The sequence below is a fragment of the Coffea arabica genome, chromosome 9e (genome assembly GCF_036785885.1).
Source record: "Coffea arabica cultivar ET-39 chromosome 9e, Coffea Arabica ET-39 HiFi, whole genome shotgun sequence".
NCBI lineage: Eukaryota > Viridiplantae > Streptophyta > Magnoliopsida > Gentianales > Rubiaceae > Coffea > Coffea arabica.
In genome coordinates this window covers 37,150,203-37,169,170 of record NC_092327.1, presented here as the reverse complement: position 1 = coordinate 37,169,170, position 18,968 = coordinate 37,150,203, and the positions used below count along the sequence as shown (strand labels likewise).

The 18,968-nt window shown below is 37.0% G+C and overlaps 2 protein-coding genes across 4 annotated transcripts; one reads left to right on the top strand and one right to left on the bottom strand.

Moving 5' to 3' along the window:
* Nucleotides 1-299: 299 nt before the first annotated feature.
* On the bottom strand, nt 300-8,331 carry LOC113710222 (zinc finger CCCH domain-containing protein ZFN-like). Of its 3 annotated transcripts, XM_027233106.2 has the most exons (8): nt 7,930-8,331; nt 6,726-6,883; nt 6,320-6,382; nt 4,414-4,533; nt 3,508-3,783; nt 2,410-2,481; nt 2,146-2,316; nt 300-838 (listed from the first exon to the last, which is right to left on the bottom strand). In XM_027233106.2, exons 1-8 carry the CDS (start codon nt 8,120-8,122, stop codon nt 560-562), a joined length of 1,332 nt encoding a protein of 443 aa, XP_027088907.1. In that variant the 5' UTR covers nt 8,123-8,331; the 3' UTR covers nt 300-559. The 3 variants fall into 3 exon arrangements, with proteins under 3 accessions (XP_027088907.1, XP_027088906.1, XP_071922254.1); XM_027233105.2 differs by having other exon boundaries at nt 2,146-2,481; XM_072066153.1 differs by lacking the exon at nt 6,726-6,883 and having other exon boundaries at nt 2,146-2,481; nt 7,930-8,234.
* A 3,045-nt stretch (nt 8,332-11,376) lies between these two features.
* LOC113710271 (pentatricopeptide repeat-containing protein At1g06140, mitochondrial) lies at nt 11,377-18,850 on the top strand. The gene is given in 10 exon segments (XM_027233184.2): nt 11,377-11,809; nt 11,909-11,965; nt 12,816-12,956; nt 13,051-13,149; nt 13,344-13,416; nt 14,040-14,125; nt 15,032-15,115; nt 15,438-15,497; nt 15,985-16,166; nt 16,981-18,850. Coding segments are annotated over 10 exon segments (2,763 nt in total). The 5' UTR covers nt 11,377-11,698.
* The last annotated feature ends 118 nt before the right edge of the window (nt 18,851-18,968 follow it).

The following is an 18,968-nucleotide window of genomic DNA, read 5'->3' as shown; positions in this document are numbered from 1 at the left end:
TGTCTGCCAACGATCATATCATGAAAATTAGAGGAAGCATGACAATAATACCGTAGTGCGGGAAGAGGTGAATACAACACTTACAGTAACAGTCCTGTAAATTCAGAGATAGTCAGTGATGATTATGATCATGACAAAAGGAACAATAGATGTAACAAAGGTGGCAAACCAAGCACAACCATCCGAAATAGGTTGTATGGAACAGAGATGATCCTGCAACTAAAACTGGGACCACTACAGGAGCCACATGAAGCCATTGCAACAAAGAAAAGTTTAAAAAGAGGCTGGGGTTAACAAGATTCACAAAAACCAGAAAGAGGATTGGTGGACTTTATCTTAACTGTCACAATTGGTTTCACCAAAAGTGATACATATCTGCAGATTTATACAATGCAGCAAAATGAAGTTTAAATAAGTCAACCTAGTTCATTTCAGAAGAACAGTTTGACTTCAACTGATTTCTGTACATCTCCAGCAATGGAGAAAATTTACAGAGAAGCACTCTTGTCCTCTAAAAGATGGAAAATGCTTTTAACTGGATCATATCTGGAGGAACTAGTCATTCCTCTGGATCAATGCTAGTATCACCAGAGGGTTTTCTTGCCTCTGACAATGGCAATAGCCTGCTCTTAGTGGAGCTTGCTTCAACAAGACCTTCTGATGCCAATGTTAAGGGACCAGTTCCAGATGATGAACCCAATAACCGCCGCACAGTAGGAGGCTCAGTTGAAGATGATGAAACATTATATGTAAAGACACCCATCGGATGGTCAAACTTGCAACTTGGGCCAAATTTGCAGATTCCATATCGAGAGTAAAAAATGCACAAAGGTTCTCCCTGCATGTAACAGAGAAGAATAGACAGATAAATCTTGTAGTTCATTCATAAAATATATGTTAGGAGAAGAACAATAAGAAAGATACCAAAAACGGGACTTATTACCCTTTTCTCGGCATTCTTTGACTATTTGCCCTTTGCTTCAGCTTTAGTATTTTCAATTTATTGTTTTATGCATCTCTTCTAGATCCAAATTTCTCAAGAGCACACATGCCATAAACATCTTTAGTAATCTTAGAATGCAGGCCAACTCTATTAAGAGATCTATAGACGCCAAAGATATATAATATATCAAATTCCGCCCAGGAAAAATAAAATGAACTTTCTTTAAGACAATATAACAGGAAATACTCAGATTTATTTATATGCCTTAATTGGAAAAATTCCGTCTCAATTGCCATATTTATGAAGCGTGACCTCAGTAACCATCTCATAAAGATGGAAAAGACACTTTAACACCAACTAAAATACCTTATTAGGCTGTGCAGAATCCCTTGAAAAATACATGAACAAAGGAAAAAGCAAGATGGAAGTTCACACAAGGATGGAGACTCATAATATTATAAGGACAGAAGGAACTGCATAAAGTTCCTCCACGTGTTTCACGTTCAACATGCATGTGTACCTATGCTTGTCCCAGAAAGGAAAAGAACAAGAGTAAGTTTGATGTGAGTAAATGCAGCCAATAATAACTTATTTTCAAAAGAATTGAAGCAAAAATTGGTGAATTAGTAAGGAAGCTTTCTTTCTTTTTTTTTTTTTTTGGTTCCCATCAGCTCTCCCAGGTTATAATATAAATAACTAGAGACCTGGTGCTGGGAACAAGGAAAAGGAAGACCGAAAGTTATATTACAATTACCAAGTTGAGTATGTAGAGTCAGTGAACCCAATCATATCTCAAGCAAGACAGTATTGAGATTTCCTCAAACTTAGTTCAGCTACAACTCATGGAGAATAACGATATCTATTGTAGTATCTCTTCTTTTCCTTTTCCATAATTCCCTTCTATAAGTAGTTGTTTGAATGTGATAAGTGGAGTTTCTGGCAAACGACTTGATAGTCCATCACCCCTTATCAACACCCTGCCGTAAAATGTGATCTAGAATATTAAGGTGTTCACATTAACGTACTATGTGGCCAATAGACTGTTACATAAATCGAAGTCCCATACAAACCTAAAAAACAAGGGCATCAAAAAGGAAAAGCTAAGCCAATCCACCAGTTGGAAACAGTTGAGAAGCTGATTCAACTGTTCTTACACACAGATTATGATAATCAAGATCTGAAATACATAAATGTTAACTCACAGGACGCAATGGAAGTCCAATTGGACTCAAGCCACAGTCTGGAGCTGGAAGAATCCTCTCTCTTGGGTGATGGAACTTGCACACAGCACCAAATTTACAGTCTCCAGTCTTCATGTAAAATTGGCACTCAGGCTGTCCAGGCCTCTCAGGAAACACCGTCTCCCTCTGTAACTGTAATGCATAATACCCAATAGGTAAAGAAGAAGAGCTATAAGAAGAATGTATCCCTTGTGATCCCACATTTGCTGCTTCAGATTGGCCTACCATTCCATGAGTTTGGTCATTTCCTGCTGTTTGCTGCTGGCTCTCTGCCGAGGAACCTGAACCCAGCTGACCCTGAAAAATAAACCATCTTCAAAGGTTTGGATAGCTAAGTTCAGATTACACATTTTAAATGTTGCCATAAGTAAGTTATACTAAATCTAAGTATGCCGACAGAAAGCAGCTAAAATAGTAATCTTTAGTATGCATCAAAAGACAAGACTAAAAACTTGACAAGAAGTTTTGCTGCAGCTAAACAGGTGCATTTTTAACAGACACCTTTCCTAATTAAAGTCATTATGGAGTTGCAGGAATCCAGCATTCTAGCAATGCAACTATTAGAGATGGTAATGATCACATTCCATGAACCTTAACCAACCACAGATGATAAAAGCCCATGCACTCTAACCAGACTCCTCTTAACACATGAATGAAATTAATCCAGATGCCTATAATATGAGCAACCAATTGATTAATAGTTCTGAGGCCACTTGCTAGCCTAGATTTGAACTGATAGCACCAGGAAACATGTTTATTTCATATGCAACCCACGTCCAGCATCTAATTTATAGCTTCTTAAAAAATTGATTGCTAGGAAAAAAGATTAGCTTAATGCAGAAACTCTGCTGAATCTTTTGGTCCAGTATACACAAATAAAGACCTCGGAAACTGTGCATAGAAAGAACAGCAGATTGAATGGATCCCAACCCAAGGTGAATTCCTTCATTAGTTCGTTCTCTACTTGCAGTTTTATAGCAAACATGTTGCATTCTACATAGTATTCCTCATTTTTTATGTTTTGTATTTTGATCCTTTTGAAGTAAAGTCATTGCTCCAGATCTTTTCATTCTAACACAAATCATACAAGTTATTTCCTGAAGGCAGAGACCTGTGCACAGGATGATAAGGTACCCTATAGCATTCAGTAAAAGATTTTGACCGTCATAGAATTTTAAGAGCTGAAAACAGGGACAAAGTTCGAACATGCAAAAGCAATCAGTCAGAGCAATGGGAAGAAAAAGAAATTCTCCAAACAGCAAATTTGATTAAAACAAGAAAAAATCTACATTGTTTTTAAGAAAACGTCACAGGAGAGCTTACACTGTATGCATTCCATCCAGAGACTGAAACCATGCTCTGAGGAACAAGAACCGGAGCATAACTTGAAGGACCCTGCCAGCGTGGATTGGGAATAAAAGAAGCTCTTGACAAGGGATATGACAGTTGTCCAGGATTTGTCGGCGAATGAACAGAAGGATAAACAGGAGAACCACGAACAGAGACCATCATATTAGCTGGCTGAGGATGGTGAAACTTACAGGTGCTTCCAAACTTGCAATGTCCAGTTCTCAAATAATAAGCGCATTCAATCTCATTCTGGAAATTACAGTACAAGGCCAAAAGAAACTAAAATTATAATATAAAAACTATATCAAACCTCTGAACATAAATTTAATTGCATAAACAGCTTTATTTTCAACAAATCATAAACCAGAGAGTTGATTCACAAATAAAGTGAAGCTGTGTGTCCTAGTTTTAAATTTGACAACAAGTGCATGTCAAAAACTTAGCCTGACAGGATAAGGTTGTCAAAAATACTACTCCTGTCATGTCATGACCATGAAGAGCTTCTCATGTTTTAACTAGGCCAAATAACTCCCCCCTCCCTACCAAAACAAACAAGAAAAGGGGAACAGAAATATAAAGAAATGGCATGATTGTGGAGTTATGGAATCACAACTGACAGTGTAATTTACAGTGTTCCTAAGTGGCAGCTGTTACGTGGCGAACCTAGATAATGCTGTGAGATTTACTTCTGGTTAAACATTAGAGCAAGAGATTAGGACATAATATACGTGAATTGGAAGAAATTCTAGTTAAAACACATACACGCACATGTAAGTGCGTGTGTGTATAGGTACATGCAAATGTTTGTGATTTTATTTGTGTGTATTTCAACTCAACTAACTAATTTTATGTGGTAAACTAGAACATTAGAATGCAGACCGGGCGAAGTGGGTAGCCCAAGGCGTTTAAGGTAACTCTTCCAGCAATCCCAGCTTTTTCTCTAGGATGATGAAACTTGCACGTGGCGCCAAACTTGCAAGTTCCTGTCTTCAAGTAATACTGGAGAATAAGACAAAATCTGGCTCAGCATCAAACTAAGAAACATAACATCCGAAAAACTAGCTAGACATGAAATAATACGCAAATACCAAGACATGACAATATGAACATGGAATGTTTGATAAATCTAGTTAATATTTAAAGATAATCCAGATGAATATATTTAAGAAAAGAATGATGCAAGTCTTCAACTTTCAGGTAAGTTTGGGTGTCTGTAGAGCTAAATTTATATGCAACAAGTATCTAATATAGAACAATTTTCAACCTAGTGCAACGTACTATTTTGACCAATTGAAAGAGCATTACTAGCAGTATCTGTCACTAAGAAACGTAACTCCATGCAAGCTTCATATTTTGCTGGTAATGTGATTTTGAGTTGTTTCAAGTCATTTTAATTCCAATACAACCAGAACAATAAACACATATGAGTGCATAATATCTCCACAAACATAATCTGAACAATAAAACAAATTTAAATAGCAAAAAGGCACCTGACAACCAACCAAGAAATTATAGAAGTGCTACATGTCTAATGAGGATGGAGCAGTTTCAAGCACATAAACAGCATAGAAACACAAAACTTCTGGTTGCAAGGTATAAGCTGAAAAGAAATATGAGCTTGACCAACTAATACTACAATTCAGAAAAGAAAGAAATAAAGTTGACGATGTTCACCCACTAAATTTTGGCACTCTATTTGAAATCCAGATCATAAAAAACTTTTAAAATATCAAACCTAAGTGGAAAAAGTTGCAGTGAATAAATGGTCTTGTTTAGAATAATAGCAAAACGTATCAGAACTTTGGCTAATGAAACTTTCTTCAAGCCCACAATGTGGAAACTGGAAAGTTCTTCACCCAAATCTAAAATTTCTAAGAGGTGCAGAAGGCAAGTCCCCAAGAACATTATCAGGGAGTTGATGATGCATCAAATTTTACAATGATATAAGACCAGGCCTCAGTATCTATCACAGCTTGATAATTCAGAAGGATAATGAAGACGTTCATTTATCAATAGGTCATTCTAAGGCTAAGAACAGCTGTTGATGAATCATGTCATTTGTGATAAAGGAATTACAGGACTAACAACTGTTGATTAATCATGTCAATTGTGATCAAGGAATTACAGGACAAATCTGTACACGAACTATGAAAATGTTCCATCAATTTCAAAACAGTACCTCTCCAAACAAAGTACTCAAAAAGGAAAAAACAAAAACCAGCAGTATGAATCTTAGCTTCTAAGGTTTACATGTTCCACCAACTTAAACAAAATTACCATGCAATTATTTTTACAAAGTTAACTTGAGCTATGTCCTGCAAGTTCACACTAAGAGTATGAAAAAGAAAAGCTCCTTTGATCACATAATAAACACTGCATCCAGCAATGGACTGCTTATCTCCGTCAGAAATATCTGCCAAGGGAGCCCCTTCAGGACAATGCATATCATGCACTATAAATATACAAGAAAGTACAACCAATCCCACCTTCCATGAAAGTAACCATATGAAAACAAGAAGGAATCGACAAAAAAAAATTAAAGAACAAGGACCTCCAAGCATGCAGAAAATAAAGCACAAAAGATACATAGAGGAAAGTGAACAAAAGAAAAAGGAAGAGAACAGCTCAATATCAAAATATAAGTACACTAGAAAATTAATTCCCAACAATTCTGGACATTATGACATATGGCATATTTTCCTGATTGTAGGAATTGAACTTTGCAGTCCAATGAAGAAAGTTCAAAAGTGAGGAAACATGGAGTATCAGAAGCATAGTAACATACCTGACATTCTGGTTGTCCCATTCTTTCTGGATATTCTCCTCTCATCCTTGCTGTGGCAATAGCCTGTGGTTAATATAGTCAAAATGTGATTTCCAGTGATAGTAAGTGATACATAGATTTACGTGGACACACACACAGGTGAAGGTGAAGAAGCTATTGTTTTAAAATCAACTCCACGTCTCCACCTATTTCATGTACAAATGGCCAACGTTATGACAATCCTCTAAAGGTTCAGAGTTCATTTCTTCATATTATTAATTAACTTAAATCACATCCTAGTTGCATTCTAATATTCATGCATCCTGTGGCAAGCATTCCTGCGATTATGACTAAGTGCTCTAAGCTCAATAAGGCACAAACAATCTAAAGAACTGAAACAACCAAAACTAACACGAGGTTTTTTTACCAATTTTCTATTAGGAGGATGATTAAATCGGCATGTTGCACCATATCTGCATAGACCTGTTCTGATGTAGTAAGAACAATCTGGTTCACCTTCACGTACAGGATAAGTCCCAGCTTCCATTGGTTCCCTTGACCTCAAGTTAATTTGCCATAGAGCATCTAAGATGCCAAAATCAGCAGTCAGTTGAAAGTTTAAGCATAATTCACCAACCAACTGCAAACTAATTCTAACTCCTAAACGCATCCCCTCTTCAACAAATTTCGATTGTGGCGTCCTTTTGATTAAGTGTTTTTGAACTTGAAAAAAGAGCTCCCCAACAGAGACGAGTGCGAGAAAGCAAATTACAGCAAGATCCAATCTTTTAATATATATATTGTCCCCAGTCATCTATTTCTGCTCATACAACACCTCAATCACGTGGGTTGAAAAAACCCACTTCTAAACTTGCTAATTGCTATGCTCAAGAGGTCGACATTTTCAGTTTCCATATTTCTCAATGATGTGCTACAAAAGGCAGACTCTTCATCAACTGCTATCAGTTTATCCAATTCTGTTGATATTCGCCCCAAAAAAAAGGTAAAAGATAACTAGTTATTTTATCAAAACGACCAGCCAAAGAGAAACTCAAAACATTTAACCTAAAATAAACACAGCTATGCAATAAAATTATAATGTCAGTTTCAATACTAAGATAACAAGTTAAAAAACAGCTGACCCATCTCAATTTCCTGCTTTTATTTGTTGAAGCCAGCACAACTTTTTAAATACATGGACGAAAGAAAATTTAAAAAGGAAAAAAAGAGAGAACTTTAAGAATTTCTGATGATGATAGAAATACTGTATCACGTGCATGCAAACTTTGATCCCTTCTGCACCCGGCGAAGATATTCAAAACAAAATTCCACCAAGCAGAAATAATTAATAATTTCCTTTAGCTGCACGTGGGCCACATTGAAAAAAAAAAAATCTTTAGTCATGGTACTAGATTTTATTTAACAAATTATAAGATATATTCTTAAATTGAAATCATGCAGAGACAATAAACCTAAAAGAAAGAAAGAAGCAAATCCCAGAAAAATAGCAAATTCACGCATGATCGAGCCACGCAAAAAATGGAGGTCGTAAAGCTCAGAAATTTTCCCAAGATTTTCCTTCGAAATTGGGAAAGGAAGCAAGGAAAGGGCAGAAAGGGGGTGGACGGTACCTTGGTCGAGGGAGGAAGAACCTTCGGCGACGACAGATGCTCGGGAAATGGGAATTCCGGAATCGAAATCCATGCTGATTCTGCTTCTGCTGCTGATTTTAATTTTATTAATAATAATAATAATAATAATACTAATAATTTTAGAAGAATCGCTGTGACGATGATTTCCATCACCAACGGCTAACGCTGGCATCAACAATTCCTCCTAAAAGAAGAATTGCTGCTGCCGGAATTTCCATTTTGATTCGGGTCCCAGTCCTACCAACCCCCCACCCCCGCCTTCCCGCTCTCTCCCCCCCACCTCAATTTGACTAGACTAGCTTATTTATTTATGATATTTAGAAAATGGGATAGAAAAAGAATAAGAAAATGGAAATGCAGAGAGGAGGGGGAGAGAGAGAGAGAGAGAAAACGGGGGGAAGGGAAGGTGGAGAATGGGAGAATGAGAGAATGAGAGAATAGAAAGAAAAAGAAAGACAGAATAGGCCCTTCTGATATTTCCCCTCCACAAAAACAAAAAGAGAAAAAAAAAAGTGTGAGAGAGAGACAGAGAAAGAGAAAGAGGTGTGAGTTGGGAGCAATTGCAGTGTGTGAGTGTGTGAGAGAGAAAGGAAAGAGGAAGAGGGGAAAAGGGGAGGGGACGAATCAGAACCAACCAAACCATCAAATTCCCCTGTTGATACAGCAGCAGCGCTGTTGGCTTTTTGCCTTTCTTCTTCTTGTATTTTACTATTTTTATTATTTATTTTTTCCGTTTCATATTTTGTTTTCGCGAGTGCCGACTCGCGACACGAGTCAGGTGGCCCCGCGTTTCTTACATCATGCTGGAACCGACGACGCTTCCGCTTGTGTCGTCACCCACTCGCGCGCGTACTCCATTTTCCCGCTACTCCAACCACCCGCTAGTTTTATTTTCCTCTTGGAAGAACATTAATGGCTCTCTTTGGATTGAAGTATGTACTTTTCATTCATAGAGATAATGCGGTAATAACACACTTTAGTATAATTGTATTTTGTGCAATTTTATTCCTTTTTTATAAAATTTTAAATTTTTTATATAAAATTACATCATAATATTATACTGAATATATCTCAAATATTTTATTAATATGTATCGCTTTTATTTTAAATACAATAATATAATATAATTATTATATATCAAGTAATACATCTCAATCGCGCTAGTCCCTCTCCTACCAAAAACGCATAATCCATGGAGTTTCAAATACAACTTACAAAAACACAAACAAAAGAAATTTCTACTACCATTTTTTTCCACCCATCACCTACCACTCTCCTTCTCTTTCCTCCACTGTCACCGCCATCATCGCCTCTCACCTCCTTTCTTCACCCCCTTTTCCGTCTTCCTTCTTTCCCATCTCTTCCCCCCGCCCTCCTAGGCCCCTCCTCTGGCTTGGACCTATGCGAAAGGTCTCGATCAGGAGGGAGATGGGTCTGATGGGCAGGAAGCAGGAGGGGAAGGGAGGGAGAGAAGGGTTGGTGGCATAAGTGGTGGTGGGTTGGGCAAAAATTTTTTTAAAAATATTTCAATAGAATATTAAATTTTAAAAATACTCAAAAAATACAACTACAATGTACAATACTACAATGTATAGTGTTTCAAAAATACCCCTCCCCAAAAAAAATAGTTAATCTATAGAGTTTGTCCAGTTGAATTTCCTACCTTTCTTCAACAGATATAATCAAAGCCAACTAGTTTTTCTTTACTCCATCTTTTTTCTTTTTCATTCCTTTCTTCTGAATTCTTACAACATTATATAGATTAAAAAAATTGACCATGAAGCAAAAAACGCTGAATGTATATTAAGTAACTTAGATTAAAAGGATTCAAAGATTATACAATGAAGTCTCCAAATTGAGCAATATCATCCCTCATAATTAGGGATGGCAACGGGGCGGGGGACCCCTCCCCCGTCCCTCGCCCCGCTGCCTACAAACTCCCCTCGCCCCCGACCCGTCCTCTGCTCCGCCTGCCCCGCCCCACCAAGCTTTCCCCGCGGGGTTAATAAAAATTTGTTATATAATTTTATTATGGTTAAAATTTAGCAAATAATCAAGTACTAAAATATCAACACATCATCAAATTATTATTCATTGTAATTTTACAATTGAAACTTATAAAAACAATCAAATAAAAATTATTTGAATACAATTCAACATGATGAAATAAATATAACTAAAGTAGTCAAGTTTTCACTTTTGGCACAAATACAATCACTAATTCATTATTGTGCTTGTTTTAAGAAAAAAATGTTATTGTATTAAGTGTAATTAAGGATTTAGTATAAATGTATTAGTAAATTTAGTATAACCAATAATAATTTGTATTAGTACACATATATAATTATTAGTATAATTAATAATATCAATTATATTATATATACTAATAGACATTATATAATACATATAACTAATAATATCATTATCATAAGTTTGTAATTAATTAAATTATATAGTATATATATAATTATATACATATATATTTTATATATTTATTTTTTTAAAGCGGGTGGCGGGACGGGGGACTCCCCCGCCCCATTTCTAAGCAACCCCGCGGGGGTGGGTGATTGCGGTCCCCAAGCCCCATTGCCATCCCTACTCATAATAGATCCTCCACCAACAAGCGAATGCTCTACTTTCAATGCATGGGTTAGTCCCAAATGCATACAAAGGTTATTTAATTAGATACAATTAGGACAAACGACTAAAGGTGTGTTTGTTTGTTCAAAAAAAAATGTTAATAATTTACATGGATTGCATTTAAAAAAACTAGTTTTTTCAAATAATACAACTTAAAATGCACTACAAATATACCTAATAAACACTAGAGCTACAAGCACAAACAATGTAGGAAGAGAGGAGAGCAACGGGAAGGAAGGAGTAGGAAAAGTAGGAGTGGAGAAATAAGGAGGGAGGAAGCAAGGAGAAGGATGAGAGAGAAGAGAGATAGGGAGAGAAAGAGAGAGAAGGGAGAGAAAGAAAGGAAAAATAATGGAGGCGTTGGCGATGGCGCTCGTGAACTTGTCGCCAGCAGCGGAAGTAGAGATGGTAGGAGTAGCGGTGATAGCAACGAAGAAAAAGAAGAGGAAAAAAGAAGAAAAGAAAACAAAAGAAATAAAACATTTCAAGTTCTCCACAAAAACTCTACTCCATACAATTTTCCTACAAGTGTTACAGTATGTTAACACGAAACGCCTAAAAAACTCACCATCCAAACCAGCCACCACTCTCAACCTTTTCTGCAAAAATTGCACTTATAGCTCTCCAATTCCTCTTTTACCCCTCACGCGGACCATTATTGTAATTTGCGAGTGGCCGCCGGCCTCTCCAATTTTCAACTCCTTCCGAAACTTTTACTAAACTATTCTTTTGTTTGTTACCCGTACTTTTTAATCCTTTTAAGAAGCAAAAACTAGCACAAGATTTATGAATTAAAAAGAAAAAGCTGGTTAATAAATAAACATGAGCTCTCATATTCAAGCCAGGCTTAGGGGAGATCTTGCTGGATGCCAGAGTTCCCAGGGTCTCCTCTCCTCCTTCTCCTTCTTAGTGCTGGTTTAGATCTTATGAAGATTCCTCGTGGATCCCATTTCCCTTCTTGATTGTTATTAATATTTAACTCCTTTTATCGCTTCGACAAAAGGGGCCCCAAAAGAGCAAGCAGACCGTCCTTTTTCCTCCTCATTAGTCACAGCAGGACTTGGAATCCCAGATTCTCAGCTTCTGAATCCTACCCTCTTCAAGAAAGATGAAAAAAGTCATGGGTTTGTTATCAAACACCCGAAAAAGAATTCAATTTGTTTGTCTTCCATTGCTCTTCATTGTGCTCTTTGTTTTATTCGCTCCAATTTCTGCTCAGGTAAGTGTAAATACATACTTTTACAGGTCGGCAGAGTAGATTGCTTGCTTAATTACTGTATTGTTTTGTGTAATGATGTTATTACTTGTCTGGATTTAGGAATCTGAAAGAGAGGAGGCAACACGGGCTATTCGAGATCTAGGCCGGAAAAGTAAAGTGAGTATATGTACTGGTCTTATATCTATGCTTCTGGGTTTCAATGATTCGTGGAGAATTGCCTTCTTGAATAGTTCTTGTGCTTTAGTTGATTTAGTTATACAGATGGACAGGAAAAAAAAGGTAAATGGAAATTGAAATTCACAAAGAGAATGAACTAAATTGAAGGGAGAAAGGAAAAATTTTCTTGTAGGGGTTCATAAAACTGAAGCTTTGACCCTCCTTTTCCTATATTTTTGTGTGTCAGCAGCTAAACTGTGCCATTGTTAACACCATGAGATCACAAGTAGGATTAGAGATGTGCACGTTTTGAAAGGAAGAGAGGAACTTTGTTATTAGCTCTGCTGCCTGGTGTTTGCAACAAACTTAACCATTTCAGATCGTACAATGATTTATCTGCCCACTACTCATGGAGGAAAAAAAGAAGATTGGGAATTTTCTTGCTTCTCTGTGCCATCCTTTACTCCTATTGTATTTCCATGTCATTGATTCAGCAAACTGCAGCTTTAGGTATATCTGGGCTGTTAGTGTTGTAAAACTGAGAGTTATCAGAGGTGTTTGTACAGGTTTCTATGTGACTATTTACCATGGATTCATTGCCTAGAATGGGAGCAAGGTGATTAAGTTTGAAATTGGTTTTTTTGTTTGTTTGTTTGTTTATTTACTTGTTTTACGTGTTAGGAGATATAATGTGTCAGGAGAGAGCGTTAATGCATTATCGATATTAAATGGTGGGATTGTGATTACAGGTTTCTAAGGAGTTCAATCAGCAAATCATATTTATCTTCAGTGTTCTTTTTGTTTCACTTAAAAAACAGACCTTGATGGTTTTTTAAAACTTTGTTGACAGATTTTTGTGGACAAACTCAAGACTGGTATTACAAGGGATGGGTACAATTCTGGTTCTGTTGGTCTTGGTGTTGAATTGGAATCCGGTCTTGGGATTTTTGATGCATTTTTTGCAAGTTTTTCCATGATTCTTGTCAGTGAGGTTAGTGATTTCACTTAACAAACTTCATTCTTTCTTGTTTTCCCTTAACGGCAATTCTCTTTGCCCTTACAATTTTTTATTAACTTCTCACTAGATTGGAGATGAGACTTTCATAATAGCAGCTCTAATGGCGATGCGTCATCCCAAGTCCATTGTTTTATCTGGTGCACTAAGTGCCTTGTTTGTGATGACAGTAAGTTTGCTTATTTACCCTTTCAGTCATTACCTCTGCCGTGTGTTCATTTCATCCTACATTCTAGGTTCTCATTATGTTGCATTTAGTGCTGCAAAAAGTCACCTTGATGGCGTCTTGGTTAAGTGCAATGTTCAGTAGTTTATTTACTTTTGAGTGAATAATGAGATTGGATGTTTTATGCCCATGGTTAGGTACTTTCGACTGGACTTGGTAGGATTGTGCCAAACTTGATATCAAGGAAGCATACAAACAGTGCAGCCACAGGTTTGTAGTTTTCTGCTTTTGATTGTGTTGCTATGTCAACTGGAATTTTATATTTTCCCTTTCTGGGTGTATAATTCATTTTGCATGACAAATTTTCATTCGACTTCTTTGACATATGCATTCAATATTATTGGAAACATTAGATTGCATGGAAAGGATGAAGCTTTAAACTGTTCTACAGTTCTATTGTAAATTTAATTTCTAGCTTGGTCGAATTACAAGATATTGATGCAAATATTCTAGTGGATCTATCATATTACTTTTCATTATTCTAGGACCATTTTTTGATGTTAGTTTTTCTACTTGAACTCTTTTTTTGATATATCTGGCACAATGATTGTTAAGAGGAATTTGGCAATGATTCGATGACTTGGTAGGATATCGTTCTCTTGTTTCTTTGACTTTGCAATGGCACTTTTCCTTTTTAACTGCCATTTGGTTGTTCAATCTTTATACTGTATTTCATGCAGTTACATGTCTATTCGTGATAAAAGCGATAAATCAGAATGTTAGAAACCTCAAGACCTGATCATTTTGTTGTTGGGATGCTTGTCTTCTTTTCTTCTTTAATGTGAAGTTAGTAACCTAGTTTTGAATTTGAATTTTCAATGTTTGCATTTCAGTTCTTTATGCATTTTTTGGGCTGCGGTTACTCTATATTGCTTGGAGGTCGGGTTCAAAATCTTCACAGAAGAAGGAATTTGAGGAAGTATGTTTTTCTGATCATTGACTGCATATCTGATTGCGTTCTTTTCCACTTTGGACCAATATTCTCTGCATCTCTTTTTTTAAATTTTATTTTAAGATCCATGCAACACTCAAATCAGCCTGCTGATTGTTGATTAGTTAAACCGTTTTGGTCAGTTTAAAGTTTTGTTAGACATTGTTGAAATTATAAGATCTTCTGCTTTCATTAGGTTCATTGGATTCTCAAAATCCATGAGATTTTTAGTTCATCTTGCCAACAGATTCAGGGTAAATTTGCTCAAAATTGCCCCCTTTTGTTTCACTTGCTTATTTATTCTCTGCCAAAGTAAACTCACCGTCATACTTGAAAACTAGTTATTCAAGATGACAGTAAGTTAGCAAAGCCAATGTTTCAGCATTAATTGATCTATTTGGAGATTGAACTGAATAGAAGAATTAATGTTTTGCTGTTGAGTTACCTACTTTTGTGGTGACAAAAAAAAAGTTATCTACTTTTGCCGTGTCTAGATTGAAGTATGAGTAGGATTCCCCTTTTGATTCATGGAATTTGATCTGGAACACGATGGTTGTCTGCATGCCTCAGTAGTAAAGCAATCACCTGAGTTAGCAGAAGATTGCTTTATTACTGCTTCTAATGGTTTGTTCTATGGTGAACAATATTATCTGTCCAGTGTTTAGTCTGTGTTTAAATGACCCAATAGCCTTGTTGTCTTGATATGAAAGATCAGTTCTTTGAGCTGAATTACATGCTATGTCCCCTCCCACTGTTGAGGGAAATAACAATGAAGAGGAAAAGTGGAAATCAAACATTATTCTACCATGACTTTGATATTCCAGTTGCGTCATTAATTTTCTGTTGTTCCCTTGTAAATATCAACATGACTTTTGACAACCTAAAATATGTCAGGTGGAAGAGAAACTCGAATCTGGACAAGGCAAGACAGCAGTCCGGCGATTCTTTTCTAGATTCTGTACACCAATATTTTTGGAGGTTTGTCTTTGATCTAGCTTCTGATGTACTGAAGTGGATTCTATCTCGGCAGTTCAAAGTGAATATATGATTCAGATGAGTATTGCTTTGTTTAAGACTCTTTTCTTTGAAATTTTCTAAAATGTTTTTCTTTAAAGAGAAAAAAAACTAATATATCAAGCAACTGAGGATACTTGGATTACTTGCAAAAAGAAAAATGGAAAAGAATTGTAATGAATTTGGATTCCAGTCTCTGGAGTAGTTCTTTGCTTTGAATTAGGTTTCATCATTCTTACAACATAGTATTTTTTTAAATAACTGCTTCCCTGCTGTTTTTGCGCAGTCATTTATTTTGACCTTCTTGGCTGAATGGGGAGACCGCAGTCAGATAGCAACAATTGCTGTAAGATTTCTTCATTGTAATGCTGTTTTGGTCTATCAAGGAATTGAATTTGCTGCCATGTTGTATTTTTAACTCATTATGATTTTTGGTGAAAGCTGACCAGATAATTAATTCTTCATCATTAGATAAAATACCGAACAATCAGTTACACAGAGGCCAGTACCTTATATAATATGCAATTGAAATAACGTTTGTGTTTGTTGTCACATATTCACATGCTTCTAATTGTTGCTTGCTTGAGGTGCATCTGTGACTTAGTTTGCTGTAATATGTTGATTGTGTGCCATGGTCTTCCTGCGTTTGTGATTGTGTCTGGTTTGTGGAAGCTCATCATCTCCCTGCATGCCTGTTTCTTGAGCTGATGGTATTTTGAGCTCTTTTCCATTTCTAAATTACGCTAAGCTTCATGAAGGGAACAGCATCTAAGCTAGCTGTAATGTTAAATCATGATGCTTGGTGATGAAAAGATCTCTTTTGGTTGCTGCAGCTGGCCACACACAAAAATGCATTTGGGGTTGCTACAGGGGCTACCGTAGGACACACAATTTGTACATCGCTGGCAGTGATCGGGGGAAGCATGCTGGCTTCCAGGATCTCTCAGCGCTCAGTTGCAACAGTTGGTGGATTGCTGTTCCTTGGTTTTTCCCTGTCTTCATATTTCTATCCTCCGCTATGACCGCACGATTTTGTAGATTAACTCAACTCTTTAGGAGCATTGAACTCACAAATAGCTTTGACAATCTATTTCTATTACAGTACCGGCAAAGTCTAGTGCCTCTAGTTTTAAAATGTAATCATTGTTGTATACATATCAGCACACGCAACTATGTTCATATTTTTCTTCATTCTTGATATTGCGCAGCAACATTTTATCCAAATGTGAAAAGAACCTCTTATCAACATCTTGTGATGTCTGTTTCTTCAAGTTTTAGTTGGCTTAAATTTAGTCGGCTAGTCTAGAGGTTTCTTGGTTTCCTTCCTGCTTTGGATCTAATGTTAAGCAACATTATTGGTTTCTGTTTCTATGCAAGCAAAAGGTTAATAAATCATAAGATCAAGCAAGAAACGATTATGAAGTGCAGAAAGGCATTTCCAAACTCCCAAGGGGGCATTTTCAATAATGTTCGTTTGTAGGCGGGACTGTTGATCTTCTTCATTGAACTCACGCATCGTGCATTGAGCCCAGGATGGTCTCCGACATTTTCTAATCGAGGGGTGATTATTCACCTTTCATAAAAAACCTCGCCTTGATATAGGTCTCCTGGGTCCGTCCTCGTGTATTCCTAGAAGATTTTATAGAGCAGTAGCAACTACCGATTTTTGCCATTTGCAGACCAAATATTGCAAAATCTAGTACTTGTATAATGAGATGGAAAAATCATGCAGCCAGTGGCTGCTGTGTGTGTTTGAAAAAGAATCTCAACGCAGCCTCCAATTGCCCCTTAAGGAAGTGTATTAGTATTACAAATCCAACGCTGCTAAGTCTTCACCAATGTCATCAAAGTTGCAGCTACTCTACCCAACAATGCCTTCAATTACCCCGGGCTGATCTTGTTCATGCTAAAGCAATGAAGAATGGTACTTCCCAGTACTTGAATGTGGGTAATACAATCATGGATCTTTATGTGAAAAATCACTACTTGCGCAATGCCCAGAAGCTGTTTGATGAAATTCTTCAAAGGGATGTTCGATCTTGGACCATTTTAATATCGGGGTTTTCTCGATTTGGCAATTACAGAACTGGGTTGGATTACTTTGGCAAGATGATTAGCGAAGGCATTGTTGCTCCAAATCGGTTCACCTTGTCTTCGGTTTTGAAGTGCTGTTCTGGTGTTTCTAATGGGTTTTGGCTGGGAAAGGCCATTCATGGGTTGATAATAATTAATGGAATGAATTTAGATGTTGCCTTGGCGAATGCTATTCTTGACCTTTATGTGAAATGTGGAGCTTTTGATTATGCGGAAAGGTTCTTTGAGACTATGGATAATAAGGATAACTTTTCTTGGAATATAATGATGGCCTCTAGCTTAAGTAAAGGAGACATGGGCAAGTGTCTAGATTATTTCAAGAAGTTACCCGATAAAGTAGTCTCCAGTTGGAACACAGTAATTGATGGATTTTTGCAGCATGGGTATGAGGGAGTTGCATTGGAGCTGCTTTATGAGATGGTTAACTCTGGACATGCTTTTGACAAATATACTTTCTCCATATCACTGGCACTGTTGGCTTCTCTGAAAAATGTGGAACTAGGGAGGCAAGTTCATGGTCAACTTTTGAGGGTCGGAATCAGCGGAGATGCATTTGCTAAGACTTCACTTGTTGATATGTATTGTAAATGTGGGCAGATGGGGAAAGCTAAGCTAATTGTTCAAACTTCGCATCAAGATGTTATGAAAAGTCAATTTCTAACAATTTCTTCTCATGATCATAGAGCACTATCGATTTTGTGGAGTACAGTGCTTGCGGGTTATGTTAAATATGGGATGCTAATAGAGGCTTTGCAGAGTTTAAGATTCATGGTTCATGAAAAAATTTCTGTCAACATGGTAACTTTAACAAGCATTGTTACTGCTTCAGCCGATGCTGGACTTCTGGAGGTTGGTCAGCAAATCCATTCCCGTATTCTGAAATCTGGACATAAACCAGATGTTTTCTTCAGTTCGTCAATGGTTGACATGTATGCAAAGTGTGGAAAGTTAGATGATGCGTGGTCATTTTTCATTCAAGCTGAAACTCGCAATGTTGTGCTCTGGACTACTATGATATTTGCTTATGCAGTCCATGGGTATGGAGAAAAGGCTGTTCAGCTTTTTGACTTAATGAGAAATGACGGTATAACACCAAATGAAGTGACGTTTGTTGGAGTTCTAACTGGTTGTAGTCATGCGGGTTTGATACAAGAAGGCTGCAAGTATTTTAGAATGATGAAAGAAGTTTATGGTATCAAGCCTGCAGATGAACACTTCACTTCTATGGTGGATCTTTATGGTCGAGCTGGCAAGCTGAATGAGATCAAGGATTTTATTTTTAAGAATGATATCTCTCACATTGGTACAGTTTGGAATGCATTTTTATCGGCTTGCCATCTCCACAAGAATGTTGAGATGGCAAAATGGGTTCACGATAAACTGCTTGAACTTCAGCCCTCTGAACCTGGTCCTTATGTTCTCTTGTCAAATACATGTTCAGACAATTACATGTGGGACAAGGCATCTGCATTAAGGGGTTTGATGCAGAAGAGGGAAATTGAGAAACTCCCTGGTCAATCTTGGATTTAAGTAAAGAATGAACAGCACAGTTTTCCATTAGCAAGAATTATGTGCCAGGAGAAATCAAGATTAAGTTTTATTTGACAAGCACGTTGACGATTGTAAGCACATTGTGAGTATAGCAAATGACCAGCTGCTGCTATTTGCAGAAGAAGAAGAGCAAGGAAGGTATGTTGTTTTGTTTTTGCACCCCCGCAATGGT

Bases quoted from the DNA above. Each gene is read 5' to 3' on its own strand.
- LOC113710222 (XM_027233105.2), bottom strand. From the start codon at position 8,122: ATGCCAGCGTTAGCCGTTGGTGATGGAAATCATCGTCACAGCGATTCT. The intron at 6,884-7,929 runs GTACCGTCCACC...TTGGCATCTTAG, and splicing joins TTCTTCCTCCCTCGACCAAG to ATGCTCTATGGCAAATTAAC. The intron at 3,784-4,413 runs GTCTGCATTCTA...TGTAATTTCCAG, and splicing joins TGGGCTACCCACTTCGCCCG to AATGAGATTGAATGCGCTTA.